Genomic DNA, 22,213 nt, shown 5'->3' on the forward strand with positions numbered 1-22,213 from the left:
GTAAACTGATACATTGGCAAGAAAAATTGGCTTTTGGAGAATTGGTCTGCTTTCTGGAAAATCCTTCTCTTCTCTTTTTGGTGATGGGGGATTCACCACCTTCTTGGAGCCTTCCTGGACCTGAGAGAACTCTCTCTCTGGGCCTGGCTGCTCCTGGCTGCATCAGCTACGCACCTGCCCCAGTGACCTCCATAAAAAAAAAAAAAAAAAAAAAAAAAACAGGCCCCACTGCCGGGCACCCTGGAACACAGAGAGGCCCCTGCGGCAGCAGCTCCTTTCCAAAGAGAAGCCCACAACTGGAGCATCCAGCCTTGCCGCTGTCACTTTGCAAAACACATTTGAAATCATTGTATGCTTTCTCCACCCAGAGCATCTTCCCACAGGAGGGACGGGGGAGAATGCAGTCCCTCCCCAAACGCAACTAAATGAGCCTCCTGCACTCCAGACTCTCTGGGATGCCCCCTACCCCAACCCTGTGCTTCCCAAAGCAAATTTGGGGTATGTCTCCTGGTTTCTATGTTGTCAGACCCTGCCTAGCACTTCCTCTCAATCTGGTGAAATTCCATTCAGTTCTTTTTGCCTAATATAGAAACAGTCAGAAAAATGATATTATTTAAAAAAAATAGGGCTTCCCCAGTGGCGCAGTGGTTAAGAATCCTCCTGCCAATGCAGGAGACATGGGTTCAAGCCCTGGTCTGGGAAGATCCCACATGCCGCGGAGCAACTAAGCCTGTGCGCCACAGCTACTGAGCCCGTGTGCCACAACTACGGAAGCCTGCAGGCCTAGAGCCTGTGCTCCGCAGCAAGAGAAGCCACCGCAATGAGAAGCCCGCGCATCACAACGAAGAGTAGCCTCCGCTCACCACAACTAGAGAAAGCCCGCTGCAGCAACAAAGACCCAATGCAGCCAAAAATAAATAAATAAATGTATAAATAATAATAATAATTTCCTTGTAGGGTCTGTTGTTTGCTTAAGGGTATTTGATGTTTCTCTAAGCCACATGCTTGATTCTTGAGGGCAGGGACTGCAGCCCTTAATCTGGCTCCCTTCTCCCCACTTGCACCTGCAGTAAGTGCTCATCAATTTGTAGTGTGGTGGATTCCCTGATGGTGTTGCCTGTGGAGTGATGCACCATCCATTAAGGATGTCTACACAGGGGCGGTTTGGTGTCTTGGATCTAAGTCTATCGTGGCACTTTCTAATGTGATTTTACTGTCAAGCCTTTGCCAATCAATCACACTTGCTAATCAGACTTCATGGGTGCTGAAAGATGAAACTGAAGCAGTAGTTACGGGACCCATTATGGGACATTCTATTACATTTATCTAATCGCTTCCCAGGTGGTACTTTTAGGACTTGGCAGTGAAAGTACACAGACTGAAGTTGCCAAATTTCCTTTGCAGATCCTGCCCACTGCACCCCTCACCCACTCACACATACATGCTCCCAGCACGTACAGCAACATGCACAGTCAGTCCGCCAGGCACTGACCTGTCTGGAGATGATGAGTTTCCCCAGAGGCATGGGGGCTCCGTTTTCTGTGGCTATCCTCTTTAAGGTGGCGATGGCCTTTTCCTGGTTTCCGGACAGCACATCATACCTTGCGCTCTCTGGCAGCCACTATGAGGACAGGAGACCGAGACGTGGCCAGTTAGGGCAGAACAGAATGCTCGGTCACAGCCATACACTCTCATGTGTGTGTGGAGTCCTTAAGGCCGGAGGCTCTGGGGCCAGAAGCCTGGCTTCAAATCCTGGCACTGCCATTGATTATAATGGCTCTGTGACCTTGAGCAATAACTTGACCTCTCTGTGCCTCCATTTCCTCATCCATAAAATGGGGATAATAATAGATCCTCCCTCTTAGGGTTGTTGAGAGGCTTAAATGGGATAATCCAAACAAAGTGCTTAGCACAGTGCCCGGAATGGGTTAATATATCTGTTCCTGTTGCCGTTGCTATTACTGTAATTTGGTGCTGCTGAGTTGCAGGTGACAGCTGAACTAAATTAAGACTGCCACCAAAAAAGAAAAACAGTCCACCACTCTCACCATCATCATCATTATCCCTATCTCTCAAGAAACTACACCTCACCTGTGTTTAGCATCGTCTTGCAAACTCAGTCTAAGAGACAGAAAGAAATCACAAAGACCTTTAGGCCTACTAGAGTCCCAACCCCAAGTGACTAGACAGAGATCTCTCCACAAAACAAAGCAACAGCAATCTGTGAAATGAGAGAGTGTGAGACTTGGAGTCAGAAGATTTGGTTCATATGAGTTCTGTTGTTTATTTGCTGTGTGTCTTTTGACAAGTCAATCAACCTTTCTGGGCCTCAGTTTCCTCATCAGTAAAATGAGAATATAGCAGAGATTGCTAGCATCCAGTAAAATTCATGCTTCCCTTTCCATAGCATAGAGTTGTCCTTGGATATGGTTGCCCAGCCAGTAACTACATTTCCCAGCACCTCTTGCATCTAGGCATGGCCATGTGACATGCTTTCACCAATGGCACGAGAGCAGAATATTCCCGGCCAAGTTATTTAAGTATACATCTCTACCTGCCCTTCTTCAGTCTACATGTAGAAGATTCCAAAGCCCTAGACAGTGGCAGAGCTACAAGCTGGAAGGAACCCTGGGCCCAGAATCACACCTGTCAAATGGAAGCACCCATTCTGGACTGTTCTAAGTTACTGAATGTGTCGGCTTTATTTGTTACAGCAGCTGGTATCATCCTAACTAATATAGGGGTTCATCATAGTCCTACCTCCTGTGGTTATTGGGAGGACTAAATACGGTAACGCATATAAAGAGCCTGGCACAGGGCCTGCTACACTGTTACGCTAATAATTATTAATACCTATTGTCATTACCTGTAATTATTATGTTATTTATCATAGATGAGACCTACCTCCCTACAGGCTTATTTTGGGGCCCACTGGCTGTAAAGCATTTCATGGATGTGGTCTTCACATGAAATGATAAACGTGTGGTCTGATCTCGCTGTGTGTGGGGGGTAGTTTATGCAGAGATGAGACGGCGGGATCATGTGAGCCCTTGGACCCAGCCATGCCTGAAGCCAGATATTCTCTCATATGTCTCTTTCACTCAAGCCAGTTTGAACTGGGTTTTGTCACTTGCAACTTAAGAATCGCAACTATTCCAAATACACTCACCTTAAGTGTAGCTCTTGTAGTGCAGGGAGAGGGAGCAAGGTATCCCCCATCCCCTTGATATCTCCCTCAAGAATATCCCAGCAGTGTCTGCCTGGAGGAAACCCAACACCCCATACTGGGCCCACCCCAGGCCCTGTACCTTTGTCTCATTTCCTGATTCAAAGAAATAATCTTAAAAGTGGCTTTGGTACCCTCCTCCACACCCTCCCCACCAAAATATAATGAACGGCAGGAGACCAAGTAACAAAGGCTGAGATGTCTTAAAGGATACCTACAAAACACAGAACAGCAAAGAGGAGGAGTGGGACAGCCGAGAGGATGAGCAGCCAACGCCAGCCCAGGCTGGGCATCACAAACACAGCCAGGACAACCTCGAACACTGTCCCGATGGCCCAGAACACCTGGCATGGGAGAATGGGGGTCAGTAATGGGGCAGCATTGGTCAACACAGTGAGCAATTTCAGGATCATTGTAGACAACGTTATCCATGTTGGTAAGGGGGTCCTTGGGGGTCAGGAAAGTCAGAATGGCCATCACTTCTCCTGTGGTTCATGTGGTTGGGCCAGGGCCTCCACGTTGTCTATCTCCTGAGGGTACCATCCACACTGTATGATATTTGCATGGTGCCCACTGGAGTGTGCGATGTGGCAGCTCTGGTTAAGGAGATCAATATGATCAATATTGTGTGAGGCCAGTAGAGTAGTGGACACATTGGTTTTTGTCTACTCACATCCATCTCCCTTGCCCAACAGTGCCCCGGTATCCTTTATCAGAATTGTCTCTCCCCTGTGGGGCTGAATATCTTCTGTCTGTTTCTCTGAATCACATTCCATCCTTTTCCACCTTGCTCTTTGTATGGAGTGCATCCACAGTCCCCCTGTCCTCTGGCTTCACATTGGGTGCAGCCACACAGAAGATGGGGAGGAAAGAGGGATTCGGGTGCTTATTCCTCTGGCTCCTTCTCTGCAGGGTGGTCATGCGCTGGCTGCATCCCTTAGTTGAAGGTCACAGCTCCTTTCCAAGAGCCTTTGCCATACAACTCTCTCTCTCTCTCTCTCTCTGTCTCTCTCTGGGCTGCTAATTACTCTCTCCCTTTGCCCCTTCAGGGACCTTATAAATAGTCCCTTTATGAAACCCTCTTCAGCCAAAGCAATCTTGAGGGAAAAAAATGGAGCTGGAGGAATCAGACTCCCTGACTTCAGACTATACTACAAAGCTACAGTCATCAAGACAATATGGTACTGGCACAAAAACAGAAATACAGATCAACGGAACAGTATAGAAAAACCTGAGATAAAGCCACGCACCTATGGTTAACTGATCTCTGACAAAGGAGGCAAGGATATACAATGGAGAAAAGACAGTCTCTTCAGTAAGTGGTGCTGGGAAAACTGGACAGCTACATGTAAAAGAATGAAATTAGAACACCCCCTAACACCATACACACAAATAAACTCAAAATGGATTAAACACCTAAATGTAAGATTGGACACTATAAAACTCTTAGAGGAAAACATAGGAAGAACACTCTTTGACATAAATCACAGAAATATCTTTTTTGACCCACCTCCTAGAATAACGGAAATAAAAACAAAAATAAACAAATGGGACCTCATGAAACTTAAAAGCTTTTGCTTTTAAGCAAAAGCAAACTATAAACCGCAAAGGAAACTATAAACAAGACGAAAAGACAACCCTCAGAACGGGAGAAAATATTTGCAAACAAATCAACAGACAAAGGATTAATCTCCAAAATATATAAACAGCTCATGCAGCTCAATATTAAAAAAACAGACAACCCAATCAGAAAATGGGCAGAAGACCTAAATAGACATTTCTCCAAAGAAGATATACAGATGGCCAAGAGGCACATGAAAAGCTGCTCAACATCACTAATTATTAGAGAAATGCAAATTCAAACTACAATGAGGTATCACCTCACACTGGTTAGAATGGGCATCATCAGAAAATGTACAAACAACAGATGCTGGAGAGGGTGTGGAGAAAAGGCAACCCTCTTGACTGTTGGTGGGAATGTAAATTGATACAGCCACTATGGAGAACAGTATGGAGGTTCCTTAAAAAACTAAACATAGAATTACCATGTGACCCAGCAATCCCACTACTGGGCATATACCCAGAGAAAACCATAATTCAAAAAGACACATGCACCCCAATGTTCATTGCGGCACTATTTACAATAGCCAGGTCATGGAAGCAACCAAAATGCCCATCGACAGACGAATGGATAAAGAAGATGTGTCACATATATACAATGGAATATTACTCAGCCATAAAAAGGAATAAAGTTGGGTCATTTGTAGAGACGTGGATGGACCTAGAGACTGTCATACAGAGCGAAGTAAGTCAGAAAGAGAAAAACAAATATCATATATTAACGCATACATGTGAAATCTAGAAAAATGCTACAGATGAACCGGTTTGCAAGGCAGAAATAGAGACACAGATATAGAGAACAAACGTACGGACACCAAGGGGGGAAATCGGAGGTGGTGGTGGGGGGATGAATTGGGAGATTGGGATTGACATATATACACTAATATGTATAAAATAGATAACTAATGAGAACCTGCTGTATAAAAAATTAAATTAAATTAAAAAAAAAAAGAAAAGAAACCCTCTTCAAATTATCCTAATGTGAGTAGGTTGTTTCCTGCTGCAACTTTGAGTCTACAACCATTGTCCATTCCAAAACATCGTCCTTCATCTTCTCCATCTGGGAGCCCCCAAGAGCCTTCCTAAATCCCCTTTCGCTTAAAGTAACCACAGTCCATTTCAACTGCTGACAACCAGAGGGACAGTCAAAATGGCTAATAATTTATAAACTGACCAATCAGAGTGTACACCATACAGTATTGGCCAATCAGAATGAACCCTGGTCACACACCTCCCCCAACCCTCACCAGACTTTAGTTGCTGCATCATGGGGAGCTCTAGGGAGTCCTTAGAAAGGACAGCGTGTCAGGCAATGAGGGCCAGTCAGGGTTCAGGATCATCTGGCAGATGCACTTCAATATTAAACTGGTTCATCCATACCAGTGTGGACCAGCTGACTACCACCCTGATTGGTCAGGGGTAGACACAGTCAGGATGGTTAAGTTGGGCTGTGGGTCAGTGTGATCAATATTGTCATGTAATCATGGTGATTAGGGATAGTCATGCCTGTGGACCTAAGTGTCCACCAGGGACAAATAATACTGCCGCTGCATGGAGGAGGGCTGTTGAGCAGCTATGTATTTGCCCTGAGATCTTCCAGATCATGGTTGGAAAATGGGTCACAGGACCCTGGCAGAGGGAGGGCTTGAGAGGGACTGGATGGTCCAAGAGAGTTTTAAGGCAGCCTACTGGCCACAGACGTGGCCATGAATAGCGATCTCACACAAGACACGAGTCAATCTGGTGAGGCGGGCAGGAGTTTGGTCCACTCAAGCTACAATGTTCAGCACCAACTTTCAGATAAAAGTCATTTCCAGTTCAGGAAGGACATACTACCTGCCTGCTACCATTTTTTTTCAGGGGTGGTAGATTGAATTTCTTGTCAATGGAAGAATTTATCCATATTGCAAAACAACCATGTTGAAATCAACATACATGATCCATTTAAATTCTTGCATAATGGATCTGTTATATTTTTCTTAAACTCCCTTTCCTTGTCCTATGGCTCAAGAAACCTGGGAATCTCCTGCTCAGAGACTGAGGAATATCCAGAATCCCAGACCATCCTCCTTACCTCAATCAGCAAAATACACTTAGCTCTGGCTTTCATGGGAAGGAACTCAGCATACAGCGTCACCCTGGGAATGCAAAAGACAGAAAGGGCGTTAAGGTTGGGACTGAGTGGGAAGATTGCTATGGTCTTCTGAATTTCTCGGCCAACTTTCCTCCAAGGGTGGTCTGTGGACCACTTACATCAGGATTTCTGGGGATGATGGCTAAATATTCAGGGTCCATACCAGACCTTCAGAAACAGACTCTCAGGGGTGGGGTCCTGGCATCAGCATTTTTAACCAACTTCCCCCCGCCACCCCATATGATTCTCAAATTTAATACCTACTATCACTGAGCATTCCCCAAAACCCAGTAAATGTAGGTGAAAAAAGAGTGGTGGGATGATGGGCAACTTCAATCTAGAACCGTTCCTTAGATTTTCCCTATCACTCAAGTCCTGAATAGTCTTGGAGTAGGGGCCTTTCATACGGCAGGATGCCCCTCATCCCGGGTCCATCTGATGTCTCCCTGTGACTAGACTCAGCCCATGTCTTCTTGGCAAGAACCTCACAGAAATGATGCTCAACTCTTCCCAGTGCCTCACACTGGGGACATGACATCAAGCAGTCCCATCATTGGTGATATTAACTTTCATCACCAGGTCAAGTTTTCTGATAGATATTTCCATCCTAAAGTTATCAATTTTCCATTTGTGATTAAGAAGTACTTTATGGGGGAACATTCAGAGGTTATGTCAATATCCTGCTCCCCACAGAACCTCTACTCACCAGCTTTAGCATTCCATCTTTTGACTATTTCTGCCTGAATCAACCACCACTATGATGACAAACTGTATTTATTATTTCCATAACTCCTTCAACATTTACTGGTAGACATTCTACTGTAAGGAATGTAAGCTTTCTTTTCTCCTGTCTCATTTATCTATCCATCCATATATCTATCTACCTACCCACCTATCCATTCATTTCATCAGTATGGACTTGCGGATTCCTGTTTTATTCAATGGGTTGTAATCCATTACTGTCTTTATTATTTTGATGCTCAGACTGTCCCAGATCTGGTCAGCGGAAGCCCTTTCAAGATGATTCCTATGTCTTTTTGACATGTCTCCATCATTCCTTGAGCTCTTTCTTACTTTCTTGTACAAAAAGATGTCCAGGCTCATCTAGTACTTTCTTTGCCCCAACCATGGGGTCAGACATTTTTCTAAGAAGTCCTGGTTCCTTTTGGCAGAAGATGGTGTTTAGAAGCCAAGATCTGAGTGTTCAGTGTGCTCATTGCTATGGGGGTTCCCATTGCTTCTAGGCCCTCCCAGTGGACACAGCTAAGAGATCTATCATCCATCCATCTATCTATCTATCATCTATTCATCCATCCTTTCTCTGGGCGTCTCTATTTCTCGCTCTCTCTCTCTTCCCACATGCACACCATACATCTATATCTATTTCAATACCTGTGTATATGTATTTTTAAAAACAATGAGTTCATACTGATATTTTCAGTACCAGTCCAACACTTTAGGATTCTTTCTAACCTTTAAATTTCCAATTTCTTCTTCTTCTTCCATGCAATTTTCTTTTCCAACATTGAGAATTCCGTGTCTCATTATCCTCAAAATATTTCCCATCTACTCCATCAATTCACTTGTTTACTCAATGTAACCAATGTCGCAACCATATTGGCTGCCTCCTCCATCTACCTCCACATCCTCCTCCCCTCCCTTTCACTTGCTCAGCTAATGGGCATGCTGGGAAGAAAAGGAAACTTCTAAACTACTCCCCATGCTCCCTTCCATTGTGCTAGGAAGATAAGCCCTTCTCTTTCCCCTCATCTCTCACCTAAGCCAGACAACCGAGCTACTAGATGACCTCGTCTTACTTACTCTCCTGGCTCCTCATAAGGGAGGAGGGGTAGAGGGAGGCTTATTTCCATTAACCCTTTTGAGGCAGGTGGTGTATCTCGATCTCCTGGGATCCCTTTACTAGATCATGGGGCCCATCTATCTGATGCTGCTTCTAACAGCTCATACCTGCAACCCTCTCTTAGGATTGCTTTTGAGTAATTGGAGTGGCCTCACCACAGAGATATCTGGGAGTTATGCCCTTTCTCTCCAGGGCAGGCTGAAGACTAGTGTTGGGTACAAAAGGCTCATTCCCTGCCTCAAGATGGGACAGACCCTATGAGACAATGAATACTCCAGCTCCCTATGGGATCAAGCTGAGTCTAGATGTCACCTGAAACCACATCCTTGCTTAATTTCTTCCCTTCACCTTTCTTGCCTCTTTCACTCTTTTACAGGATCCTCCTGAGAGCATTCCCTGAATAAATTACCTGTACAAAAATCTCTGCCTCAGTCTGTCTACTTCTATGAAACCCAACCCATGACACCTTTCCCTGCAAAGCATCTATCTTTTTAAATGTTGGCCTCAGCAATACCATTAAGATCTAGAAATAGTTCTATCACTGGTAAAAGTCTTTCTTAGGGTTATGATAAAAGATGCCTCTGTCCAGAGAAGGAAGAATTCTCAGGAGCCTCAGAGGGATAGCTAGGGCTTTAGTAGTTCAGCTATACTCTATGTAGAGAAAAGCAGGGAGAAAAAGTCAATGTCATTTAGTCTTACTTCCCAGTGCGTTTTAGTAAATCCTCTCTCTCTGTTTTGGTGTTCTGTCTCTCTCTTTCTCTCTCTCTTTTCTTCATCTCTCTCTTTCTCTCTGTTTGAACTCCTATCTGAGATCATATTCAAGAATTTTGAACCCTATTTTTATTGACTTTATAAATAGTATTTCCATGACATTTTAAATCCTCTTACACACATATATTCTATCATATTCATGAACCATATTTTCCTTAATAATAGCTACCTTTTATTGAGGATCTACTATGTGCCCAAACATTCTTCTAGATATTTTACATGAATTATCTCACTCAATAAATGCTGCAAGTCAATGGGGTAGGTAATTATAATTCCCATTGTGTGTGTCTATCTTTAATCCCTATTTTTATCTTTATATCTGTGTCAGATAAGTTATTTGACCAGGATCACGTAGCTAGTAAGTTGGTCAGTAGAAGAGCCAAAATTTTAACCTAGGTCTGTCTATATTACGCAGCCCATCACTCGCTTCCCTATTTAGGTGGTTTCACAATTATAAACAATACTTCAATAAGCATCCTTCGTCTTAAATCTTTGTTTGCATGTGGTTTCCTTAGGGTATATTCCTGTAAAAGAATGTGAGTCAAAGGGTACACATTTTAAGGCTTTTGATATATATCATCAAAGTGCTTCCTAAAAAGTTGTTCCAATGTATAGTCCTGCAAGTGCCTCTCCAACAAAAACCATGAGGAATTTCATTCACTCAGCTCTGAGAATGGAGACCAATTGCAGTGGTTGTAAAAGATTACAGTGATTACCATGAATGACTCGGAAATTTTATTCTGTTCTCCAAATGGTGTGCTTATATTATTTTAAAAACATCAATACTGATAATAAAATAGGAAGCATGTTTACATTTTCCCCACCAAATTAAAATCAAATTACTAACCATGAAAAAAATGTGCAGTAGCATATTCTAAGGGCAAAGCTAATCCTGTCCTTAGATGTCAAGGATTTGTTTTTATAATGAACTTACAACATGCAGCCTTTTTTTCTTTTTTAGGCACAGAATTAGTACATGAAAGCATTCTCATCGTAAATAACTTAGCAATATGCAAGAAGACAGAGTGTATGATGAATTTTCCTCTTCCTCCTTACCCCTGCTTCCATTCCCCTTCCCCAAAGCCATGACTAATAGCAGTTTGCTTTGCAACCTTCCAGCCCCTTTTCTATGTAAATGAATATATAAATTTAAAACTGAATAGACAGTTTTCCAAAGAAGACATAACAGATGGCAACAGGTGCATGAAAAGATGTTCAGCATCACAAATCATCAGGGAAATGCAAATCAAAACCACAGTGAGCTATCACCTCACACCTGTCGGAACGGCCATCATCAAAAAGACAAGGAATAAGCGTTGGCAAGGATGAAGGAAAAGAGAACCCTCGTGCACCGTTGGTAGGAATGTAAATTGGTACAGCCACTACGGAAAACAGTATGGAGGTGCCTCAAAAAATTAAAAATAGAACTACCATATGCCAGCAATTCCACTCCTGGGTATTCATCTGAAGAAAATGAAAACACTAATTCGAAAAGACATGTACACCCCTATGTTCATTGCAGCATTATTTACAGTAGCCAAGATATGGAAGCAACCTAAGCGTCCATCAACAGATAAATGGATAAAGAAGATGTGGCATTTATATCAATATATATATATACACAATAGAATATCAACCACAAAAAAGAATGAAATCTTGCCATTTGTGACAACATGGATGAACCTAGAGGGTGTTATGCTAAGAGAAATAAGTCAGACAGAGAAAGACAAATGCTGTATGATTCCACTCACATGTGGAATCTAAACACCAAAACAAATGAACAAACATAACAAGACAGAAACAGAGTCACAGATACAGTACAGAGAACAGACAGGTGGTTCCTGGGGCCGTGGGGAAGGGAGGCGAGCAGAGAATTAGGTGAAGGACGTGAAGAGGCACAAACTCGAGCTGCAAAATAAATGGGTCACAGGTATGAAATGTACAGTATGGGGAATATATGCTGGAATTAATTATATAATAATAACAGTAATAATAAATTTAAACAACAGAGTATCTTTTTTTCCCTTCCCTTCCCCTCTCTCCCTCCCTCCCCCTCCCTCCCCCCTCTCCCTCCTTCCCCCCTCTCCCTCCCTCCCCTCCCCTCCCCCTCCCTCCCTCTCTTCCTCCCTCCCCCTCCCTCTCTCCCTCCCCCCTCCCCCTCCTTCTCTCCCTCCCCCTCCCTCCTCCCTCCTTCCCCTCCCTCCCTCCCTCCTTCCCCTCCCTCCCCTCCCCCTCCCCCTCCCTCCCTCCCTCCTTCCCCTCCCCCTCCCTCCTTCCCTCCCTCCCCTGCCTCCCTCCCTTTCTCCCTCCCCTCCCCCTCCCTCCCTCCCCTCCCCTCCCCCTCTCTCCCTCCTCCCTCCCTCCCTCCCTCCCTCCCTCCCTCCCTTCCTTCCCTTCTGCTCACACATGCAGCATACTGCCAGTGCTCCACCCATACAAATGCCCCGATTCTCACCACCTCTGGCTATGCCAGTCCACCTTCCAACTGCCAGCACTCGCACCTCTTCCCTGAGTGCTTTCTCTGGTCATTAAAGCTTGCTTTGCCAACCCATGTGGCAGACCAGAAGTGCCAAGGAAGTCAAACTTCCCAGGAGCAGCTCTTAACAAATGACAGTTGCCTCGTCCCTCGAACGGGACAATTTGGAGGATGTGTTGCAGTGTCTCCCAGAGGAAACTCCTTGCTTTTGAATTTCTGTGTCAGGATCTGCTCCTGATAAGACAGTCTGGAAATCTTTCCATAGTAATCTATGTAGCGCTACCAGATTATTTTCTAATAGCCGTGACCTATTAATTAATACTTAGATCGTTTTCAACTTCTTGTTTTTGCAACCTATGCCACAAGGAACATCTTTTCCTGTAACTGTTGTGCCCCACATTTGGCCATTATTTATAGCAGTTCATGATGAGAAAGAGTCGCTTCACCCAAAGTGAGCTTCACCCAAAGTATGGGGATTATTACAATCACATTGAAGAGCTGAAGAATAAGCGATGAAATTAGCAATGCCAAGCAGCAGCTGATACGGGCACAAACAACTCCCCACTGCGAATAACCGCATTTACAGCACCTGGCAGTTAGAGGTTTGCCATTTGGATCACATGCCTGGGAAGGAAATGACCTGTGATCTCCGTCTGGCATTTCTGCTTGGTCTTTGGGGGAAACAGCAGCGCCAAGGACAGATTTGTGAACCAGCTTATTCTAGACACCAATCTGAAGCAACTTCTGAGACAGGTCTCAAGGCAGAACAGGTGGGCAGCTACCTGGGGTATTCATCTTTAAGAGCGGCTAAAACACTCACTCGTAGGATGCCAGGTAGGGCAGGCTTCCATCTCAAAGGTAAGTGGCGTTTCTGCTGAAATACACAGCACCCTCTACTGGAAATAATAAACCATCTGCCCTGGTGCCAACCTGTGTCTTGTATATTTTTTGTGAGGCGGTATGTGCAATTAGAGGTGATTATTATTTTTCGGTGCCTATTTGCATTTTCTAAAACAAAAATGTACTGTTTGTAACGATAAAGTTACATTTAACTCTTTTGCTTGGATTAAAGTCTCTTCCTTCTTGTGGGAATGTAAATTGGTACAGCCACTATGGAGAACAGCATGGAGATTCCTTAACAAACTAAAAATAGAGGTACCCTATGATCCTTCAATCACATTCCTGGGCATATACCCAGAGAAAACCATAATCCAAAAAGATACATGCACCCCAGTGTTCATTGCAGCACTATTTACAATAGCCAAGACATGGAAGCAACCTAAATGTCCACCGACAGAGGAATGGATAAAGAAGATGTGATGTATTTATACAATAGAATATTATTCAGTCATAAAAAAGAATGAAACAATGCCATCTACAGCAGCATGGATGGACCTAGAGATTACCATACTAAGTGAAATGAGTCAGACAGAGAAAGACAAATATCATATGATGTCACTTATATGTGGCATTTAAAAAAAGGTGCAGGGCTTCCCTGGTGGCGCAGTGGTTGAGAGTCCGCCTGCCGACGCAGGGGACACGGGTTCGTGCCCCGATCCTGGAGGATCCCACATGCCGCGGAGCGGCTGGGCCCGTGAGCCATGGCCACTGAGCCTGCGCGTCCGGAGCCTGTGCTCCGCAACGGGAGAGGCCACAACAGTGAGAGGCCCACATACCGCAAAAAAAAAAAACAACAAAGAAAAAGGTGCAAATGAACTTATATACGAAACAAAAACAGACTCAGAGACATAGAAAAAAAACTTATGGTTACCAAAGGGGAAGGCAGGTGAGAGGCTTGTGGAGCAGAGGTGAGTCAGCTGGGGCGATAGTAGCCTAGCCAGTCCCCATCCAACTCACCAGCAGACAAAAGACACAAGAGTAAAAGCCCTGCAGAGACCAGAACAAGCAAATGGCCAAACTGCAGTATCATGAATTAAATAAATTGTTACCATTTTAAGCCATAAGTGTTGCGGTGGTTTGTTACAAAGCAAAAGGTAACTCTACATTCCACTTAAAAACCATCTGACCTTAAGCAAATCCCTCAGGATCTCTGAGCCTTAGTTTTCTCAGCTGTAAAATGCGGATAGTAGGGTTGTCCAATGGACAAGAAGAGGTAGTGTGAAGAGAGAGCTTAGCATGGGCCCTGCACCTGGCAAGCACTCCACTGACATTATTATCACCATCACTACTAATGTTACTGTTATCACCAAGGACCAATGTGAACACCTACTCTGAGGGAAGAGAGAAAAGAAAGAAGAAATAAAGGGAGAGGAGGAGTTAGAAAGGCAAAAATTAGGGCAGAGGGATGGGTTCCTTATTAACAATATAATTTCTATATGAATTGGTGGATGTTAGCTAAACTTACTGTGTTAATCTTTTGCAAGATATATGTCATTACACTGTACACCTTAAACTTATACAGTGCTGAATGTCAATTCCATCTCCATAAAACTGAAAGAAAAACAATTTTTCAATTAAAAAATTTTAATAATATAATTTGTATTTATACTAAAAATTTGAGTACATTATAAGGACTTGTGATTGTTGAGCTTTTAACAATTATATAGCAAAATCTTATTCACTTGGTTTTGTGAGATAGCACAACTGGGTAAAGTCCTTCTGAATGAATGGAAACTCTGAGTTACATTTAATTACACAAAAAATATCTTCGACTAAATGTTTCCAAATAATGAACTTAGGGGAGCCATTTTTATAACTAGATAAGAGCTTTGCATAATTAAGACGTGATTATTTTTATGTAAATAGCTGATGTGAAAGTGCTGGGGAACCAGTGAGTCCCTTGGGTGGCTAAATATTTCTTCTGTAATTTTTTTGGGGGGGGCCTCGCCACCCGGCATGCGGGATCTTAGTTCCCCAACCAGGGATCAAACCCGTGCCCCCTGCAGTGGAAGTGCTGGGTCTTAACCACTGGACCACCAGGGAAGTCCCTCTTCTGTAATTTTGTTCGTGGTTTTTATTTGCCCTCCTTTTACTAACCGTGTGATCTTACACATGTTACTGCTTTAAAGCCTCAGTTTTCTTACCTGTAAAATGAAGGTAATCATATCTACGTCTTAAGGTTTTGTGGGTTTAAAATGGTCATGTGCCTGGAATGCAGTAATAGCTCAATAAACAGACAGAAGGGCTACAGCAGCATTAAGTAAATGAACAGCTAAATGGGGAGGCAAGACATTTGGGGTGTGGGGGAAGGGAGCAGGTAGGCAAGCTCAGAACCCTCACGACATCAGGTAAGGGGGTAAAGGCCCTTCCAGCTGCTCTGTGTCCTTAATTTTCTTTCCCTGGTGTCCTGTACTCTCTGCCTGAAGATCTCTTCCCTTCACAGTTTTAGGGGATTTTTTTTTCTCTCCTCTAGTTATTCTGCCGTTGGAATCCCATCTGCTTACAGTCTTCCAGAGGTTCCTCAAAATTTCTGTTCTGCTGATAGCACCTTTTTCTTGCTTTCCAGCACTCTTCAAGATTTATTTCTTATACCTTTTATGTCACTTCCAGAAAATGCGGAAGAAGAGGACGTAGAAAAGAGCGTTTCTCATGGCACCATCTTGAAAAAGAATCACTGTGGACATTCTGAATCCCTGGTTCCTTTCCCTTTCGTCATATGGAAAGAAAATCCAGGGGGCTGTTTGGAGGCTGTTCTGTTGCCATCTCCCCGAGCATCCCTGGGAGAGGAATTTAATGTGTACCTCTGTGATCTCATTCCTTCCAGCATGAGGGGAAAATGGTCCCCTAGTCAATGAATGGCTCATGAATGAATGGGACAGTGGCTATAACTAGAGGAATTCGTGGAGTCAGGCCAGAAGTGGAGCACATTGGCCACAAGCCCCTGCTAGCCCAGATTAATGGACTTGGCTTCATGGCCTCTGCTTTAAGCTCCAGTGGTTTTTAAGCTCATCCCAGATCCAGGAGTCCATGTCAAATGCCTACTGAGCACAGCCCTGGAAGATCAATAATGAAAAAGGGAGGGAAGGACGGAGTTGAACTGAGAGCCTCTAAGTGGCAGACAGTCTGGATTTGTCCCTGTGTTAAGTCCATGTTCTCACATCTCCTTTCCTCTACATTTGTTGTTTCCATAATTATACACCGAGTCCGTCGTCCATCTCACTGATGCCTCAGCCTCTTACCAAAGCCTTCAGCAGACGAGCTGCGTGCTGACATTTTTTGAGTGTCTGCTAGCCACTCTCCTGGGCACTTCACATGTGTTGCCATTTAACATTCTAAGTGACCCATGGGGTAGGTATGCTATTATCCCCATTTTAGAGATGAGAAAACTGAGGTGTAGAAAGGCTTAATGACTTGCCTAAGGATGCACAGCTATTATGTGACAGGGCCAGGGGAGCCTGGTTTTGGAGCCCATGATCCAAGCACCCTGCTTCAGTATTAGCGTTCTCCTTTGAGATCACCTCTCCCAGCCTCCCCAAACCGTGACCCTCCAGAGGCTCAAGAAGTCAATCACTGAGCTGTTGACCCTCGGAGGGCAGGGGCTGCAGTGGTGCATCACCTCAGTCTTCACCCACCAGAGCCAATCTTGCCATTTCTGCTGCCAAAAAGCCAGTCTGCCAGCAACAGAGACCAACACGGAGCCCTCAGGATGGAACCATCCCATGTCACTTGGTGGCGAGTTTTTTACATTGGACATCTTCCATTTGGGAAGAAGCAGTGATTCATCTTGACCGGAAATGGCACATATTCTGGGTATTGGTTTGCCTTTCCTGCCCACAGCGTCTCAGGCAGCATTACTATCTGAGGGCTTTCCAAGTATTTGACCCATTGACACAGGATCCCCTAGTGCATGGGACCAAAGGAGCCGATGTATAACAAAGGAGATGCAGCAGTGGGTGTATGACCATGGAATCCACTGGTCCTTTCACATAACATGCCACCCTGGAGCTGCTGGCCTGAGTGACGGAGCAGCCTTTTGTAGGTGCCGTGGATGTGTCAGCTTGGAGATGATACCCTGTGAGGATGAGGCACTATCTTCTAGGACACAATATACCCTTAAATCAATGATTATTACATGGTGCTGTGTAGAAAGAAGACATGGTTCTGGAAATCTAAGAGTCGAAGTAGAAGTGGCCTTCATTGCCATCATTCCCAGTGACCCACTTGGGGGGGTCTGTGCTTCCTCCATTCTGCATCTTCTAGGCATCTTCTAGGCTCTGTGGGTCTGGAGGTCCTGGTTCCCAGAGAGAATATGCTTCCACCAGTGTACGCAGCAAGAATCCAATAACTTTAAGCAACAGCTATCACCTAGTGACTTTGGGTTCCTTGTGTCAAGAAATGAGTAGCCATGAAAGAGAGTCATCATTCTGTCCCAGGAATTGATTCTAAGCATCAGGAGGTGGTAGGATTACTGTTACCTACTTGGGTACCTAGGTGATACACAGGACATCGCTTGGTAATCCCCCTGCCCAGTCTTGGTGTTAAATGGACGGGCAGCAGCAATGACCTGAGAAGGGCGTGGTAACAAGGGGCCTCATCTAGATCAGCAGAGGTACTAGCCAAAGGTGAGGAGAATCTAGAATAGGTGGCAGAGGGCAGAGAATAATACACATCGGTTGTAGTCATGAGGCCAGCAGCCACAGCAGGGACTGCAGGTTGTCTCACTAGCCATCCTTTTATAAGTCTTTTCAGGGAAAAGACCAACCAGAATCCTGGAGGAGCTGTTCCCAGACGGGGTGAACTTATCATACGATGCGAGCACATCCAAAGGGTCCAGGGAATGGACTGTAGTGGATGCTGTGATGCAGCGCCTGGATTCCCCCTTCAGGGCTGAGGCATACGGTCCCTCTGGAATGACCAGGAGTACTGCCTGCTAAGAGCTCAGAATTGAGGCCCTTGCAGGAATTGCCTTGGCCAAAAATAGCTGACTTCCCCAAGGTCATGTTCCCTCCTTGCGGACAGCCCACATCCAAGGTGGCTGATGTGTGGGTACAAAGGCCCAGCCCCCAGGCCTCAATTTGGAACAACCCTAAAAAGCCATCTCAGCTTCCGAACCCCTACAGGATTGGCTGAGGCCCCCATCAGCTGTTACAATCGCATTGCCACTCAGCTTCTCCCTCTGCCTGTGCCCGTTTTTCTCACTCCCTTATAGGTGTTGATCCTGGCCCCCTCTTGCACACAAATCTCTATCTCAGTCTGTTTCCCAGGACGCCAGCCTGTAACAGTAACCGTGCCTGTTTGGCTCACTGCTGTACCCCCAGGACGTAGCACTGGCCCACGTCATAGCAGAAGCTCAAGAAATATTGGTTGAATGAATGAATAAACTAGAAAGAAACCACCTGGTCCTTGTGCAAAATTTTCCTCAATTATTGCAGTAGCGTTCCTTATCTCCAACCTGTCCAACCCACCACTGCCAGATTAATACTTTTAAAGTACCTCTCCTGCTCAAGAACTTTCAGTGGCTCCCCACTGTCTATAGACGATCCCTTTGGCCTGGGATTCAAGACCTTTAAGAAGCTTGCCCCGGTCTATCTGTCCCATCTCAGTTTTCAATTCTCATGTATCTCAGCCTAAGCTACCTGAACTGGACCATTAGCCTCCCTCAGACTCAGCTATGGCTTCCTCTTTTCATGAAATTCCCTTCCTATGAGATATCCTACATCTTCCCCAGTCTCCTCTGGGTCTTTCCAAATCCTTTTAATCCTTCATAGCAAGGCAGTAAAATGCAATGGTTAGAGCCCAGGCTCTGCAGTTAGAGGGAGTGGGTTCAGATTCCAACTCTGCCTCTTGTAGCTGTGTCACCTGGGGCAAGTTACTTTACCTCTCTGTGCCTCAGTTTCTTTATCTGTAAAATGGGGTTAATAATGGAATCTACCTCATAGGGAAATTTGGGGGATTAAATGAGACAATCTGGGCAAACTGTTTAGAACAGCACCTGCTCCTTAATAAACACTAAATATTGGCTATTAATCATCATCCTTGAGAGTGGGGTCAACACACTTTTTTTTTTTTTTTTTTTTGGCCACACTGCCGCTTTCAGGATCTTAGTTCCCCAACTAGGGATGGAACCCAGGCCCTCGGCAGTGAAAGCGCAGAGTCCTAACCACTGGACCGCCAGAGAATTCCTAAACACACTTTTTCTATGAAGGGCTGAATAGTAAATATGTCAGGTTTGCAGGCCATACAGTCTCTACTGAGACAACTCAACTCTGTTGCTGTAGCATGAAAACAGGCATAGATAATACATAAATGTATGGTGCGGCTGTTCCAATAAAACTTTATTTAGAGACCCAGTAATCAGGTCAGATTCGGTCCACCTGCCACCACCTGCCAACCTCTGCTTCAGGATTCCCCAGTCTCCCAGGAGACAGTGACCTCTTCCTACAAGTCTGACTACTCTCAGCATCTTAACAACAGCAACAACAAAATAACACATAACTTACAGATAATTAGCCCCATCCCCTGCCTCCTGGTTAGGTTAGAAGAGGGTAAGAGGCAGCACGCAGTATAGTTAAGGGCACAGATGTTACAGGCGGACAGACTCAGGTTCTTAGTTCCACCTGCAGCCTGTGTGACTTGGGCAAATGATTTCACCCGCTGAGACTCAGTTTTCTCAGCTGTAAAGTGGAGACTGCACTAATTCAATACGCCCCCGCAACATCTTCTGGGGCTGCTGTGCTGTGTCAAAGAGAAACGTCCAATCAATGCTAGCTCTATTATCTTTATTATCATTTCACATCTACGACCTTCCAGCTACCGTGTTGCTTTTGCTGTTGGTAATCATTATAATACTGACAATGACACCATTCTCTGGCTCCATCCAGAGCCCCTGGATACCAGAAGCCCTAGTGTATGTACCATCTTTGCATCCCTCTGAGGCCATGAACATAGTTGGCTGGCTGCCTGGCTGGGTGGCCAGAGCTGGGTCTTTACTTACGACTGGGGGACCCCTCCGATCCCGAAGCCCACCAGGCCCCGGAGCACCAGGATCCAGCTGTACACGGGCGCGAAAGCACTGAGGATGCCATAGTACAGGGTCCAGAGCACACTGATCTTCAGCCCCTGCGGAGAAGGAAGACACAGGGCTTCTCAGCATCTCCAGGTCACATGTCCCCTGCACATGTTCAAAGTCACCAACAGGGTCATGGTAAAGGGTGAGCCACACAGCCAAGGGGATGCCCGGGGTTCTCTGCATGGGTGGCACCCACCCTGAGGGGTGTGGGGGAAAACTGTGGGTCATTCTTGGTTGTCCCAATGATTGGCATTTAACAGATACATCCCAGAGATGTTAGACGTCTCACAGCGCTTGAGACCTAATAAAGACTTATCCTGTGTCCTGCACCAGCTCGAATCAAACTTCCCACCCGACCATCGTGCAGTCGAAAACTGTTTATGGTTATCAGCGCCTAGATCTTCACTCTAGTTTACATATAAACAGGATTTTGGAAGGTGGGTCATGTAATTTTTCAGGAATGCAACTTCTAGGTAAATCAAAGGAGGATACACTTTGTTTTACCCAGAATTTTACAAAATGGTTCATCATTTCAGAAAACCGTGTTGCCAATGGCAACGCTGCGTGTGATAGTTGAGTGACTGAGGGAACACTTCGGCATCTGTCTGCATTTACAGGGCTTCTATATGTATCTATGAATAGATTGATCTGAATCTTATTTCAAAACGTCAGATATAAAGAAAAAGCACTGACAAGATTCCATTAAATCCAAACTTATTTATAATTGGGGCAAATAGTAACTACTTCCTTTTAGGATTTAGGCAGAGTTGTGTGTGAATATTTGCATATTGAAAGTAAATTTATTAATTACCTCCTTTAAAAATTTTCTCCCTTGTATCATAGTTAGAGCATTATAACTGACTTCTTTTTTATTATTTTTATTTTTTTATTTAATTTTTTTGGCCACGCCGCGAGGCTTGCGGGATCTTAGTTCTCTGGCCAAGGATTGAACCCCGGCCTCTGGCAGTGAAAGCATGAAGTCCCAACCACTGGACCACCAGGGAAGTCCCTGACTTCTTTTTTAAAACTGTGTAAGCAGCTAGGTTATTTTATCTTTGAAATTATTTCTGGATTATTAGGGGCACTATTAAAAATTTTATAATTTTTTTAAATAAAGGGGACACTGTAGGGAATTCCCTGGCAGTCCAGTGGTTAGGACCCAGTGCTTTCACTGCCATGCCCCACGTTCGATCCCTGGTCAGGGAACTAAGATCCCGCAAGTCGCGTGGTGCAGCCCAAAACAAAAAGACATTGTATTTGATAGGGTTGAAAACCACCTAGGAACACAGTACTGCAGGACAAACCTGGTACATATTCCTGGAGCGTCAATTACCCTTAGAGACTGAGAAAAAATGAAGGGTGAATGTAATTGAAAATAGAGTTTTTATAACACAACCAACACCAAATGTACTATGGAGTAGAATGCAAATTTAACATGAATTTTAGACCCGCCACATGAGGTCTGGGCAGACCTCCCTCGGCAGCACTCTTCCTAAATCTGTGGGGTTGAGCTCACCCTTCTGCCAGCTGCCCATACCCCCATGCTTCAGGGAGAAAGCGTGAGACATACTAATTTTAGCTTTAAAATGAAAATGAATTAAAAGGGACTAGAGCGGGAATGTGGAGGTCTACCAGACGATTTCAGGTCTTTTAGAAAACAATTTTAGGTGGAAGAGAGGATGTTTTAAATAACTTTGCATCACCTTGCAAGCAGGCGATCTCCTTTTCATTTGAACCTTCACTTGTCTGATTACGCCCAAGAGGAAGTATCCATGTGGTGCTGGTCTGCCTTTCTTTTCTAAATTTATTTATTTATTTTTGGCTACATTGGGTCTCCGTTGCTGCCCGCCGGCTTTCTCCAGTTGCGGCGAGCGGGGGCTACTCTTCGCTGTGGTGCGCGGGCTTCTCACTGCGGTGGCTTCTCTTGTGCGGAGCAAGGGCTCTATTCGCGCAGGCTTCAGTAGTTGTGGCTCATGGGCTTAGCTGTTCTACGGCATGTGGGATCTTCCCGGACCAGAGCTTGAACCCATGTTCCCTGCGTTGGCAGGTGGATTCTTAACCCAGCTGGTCTGTCTTTAACACCTTTTTAAACATCTGCTAATCTCTCACTTTAACAGAGAGGGCAGTGGGGCAACCATACCAGCTAGAATTTTTTT

General features: G+C 44.8%; 1 protein-coding gene across 2 annotated transcripts in view; it reads right to left on the reverse strand.

The window, feature by feature from the left end:
• The window catches only part of SVOP (SV2 related protein), an 85,391-nt gene that overhangs the window by 29,752 nt on the left and 33,426 nt on the right, over nt 1–22,213 (reverse strand). For both annotated transcript variants that reach the window (XR_009566348.1, XM_030860634.2), the window contains exons 6-9: nt 19,983–20,107; nt 6,921–6,984; nt 3,445–3,570; nt 1,493–1,621 (exon numbers count right to left, since the gene is read on the reverse strand). Coding sequence is in view for 1 of the 2 variants with exons in the window: in XM_030860634.2 (XP_030716494.1) it covers nt 1,493–1,621; nt 3,445–3,570; nt 6,921–6,984; nt 19,983–20,107 (444 nt within the window). In the remaining variant the exon portion in view is untranslated. The remainder of the gene's footprint in view (nt 1–1,492; nt 1,622–3,444; nt 3,571–6,920; nt 6,985–19,982; nt 20,108–22,213) is intronic.

The sequence above is a fragment of the Globicephala melas genome, chromosome 13 (assembly GCF_963455315.2).
Source record: "Globicephala melas chromosome 13, mGloMel1.2, whole genome shotgun sequence".
Classification (NCBI taxonomy): Eukaryota; Metazoa; Chordata; class Mammalia; order Artiodactyla; family Delphinidae; genus Globicephala; species Globicephala melas.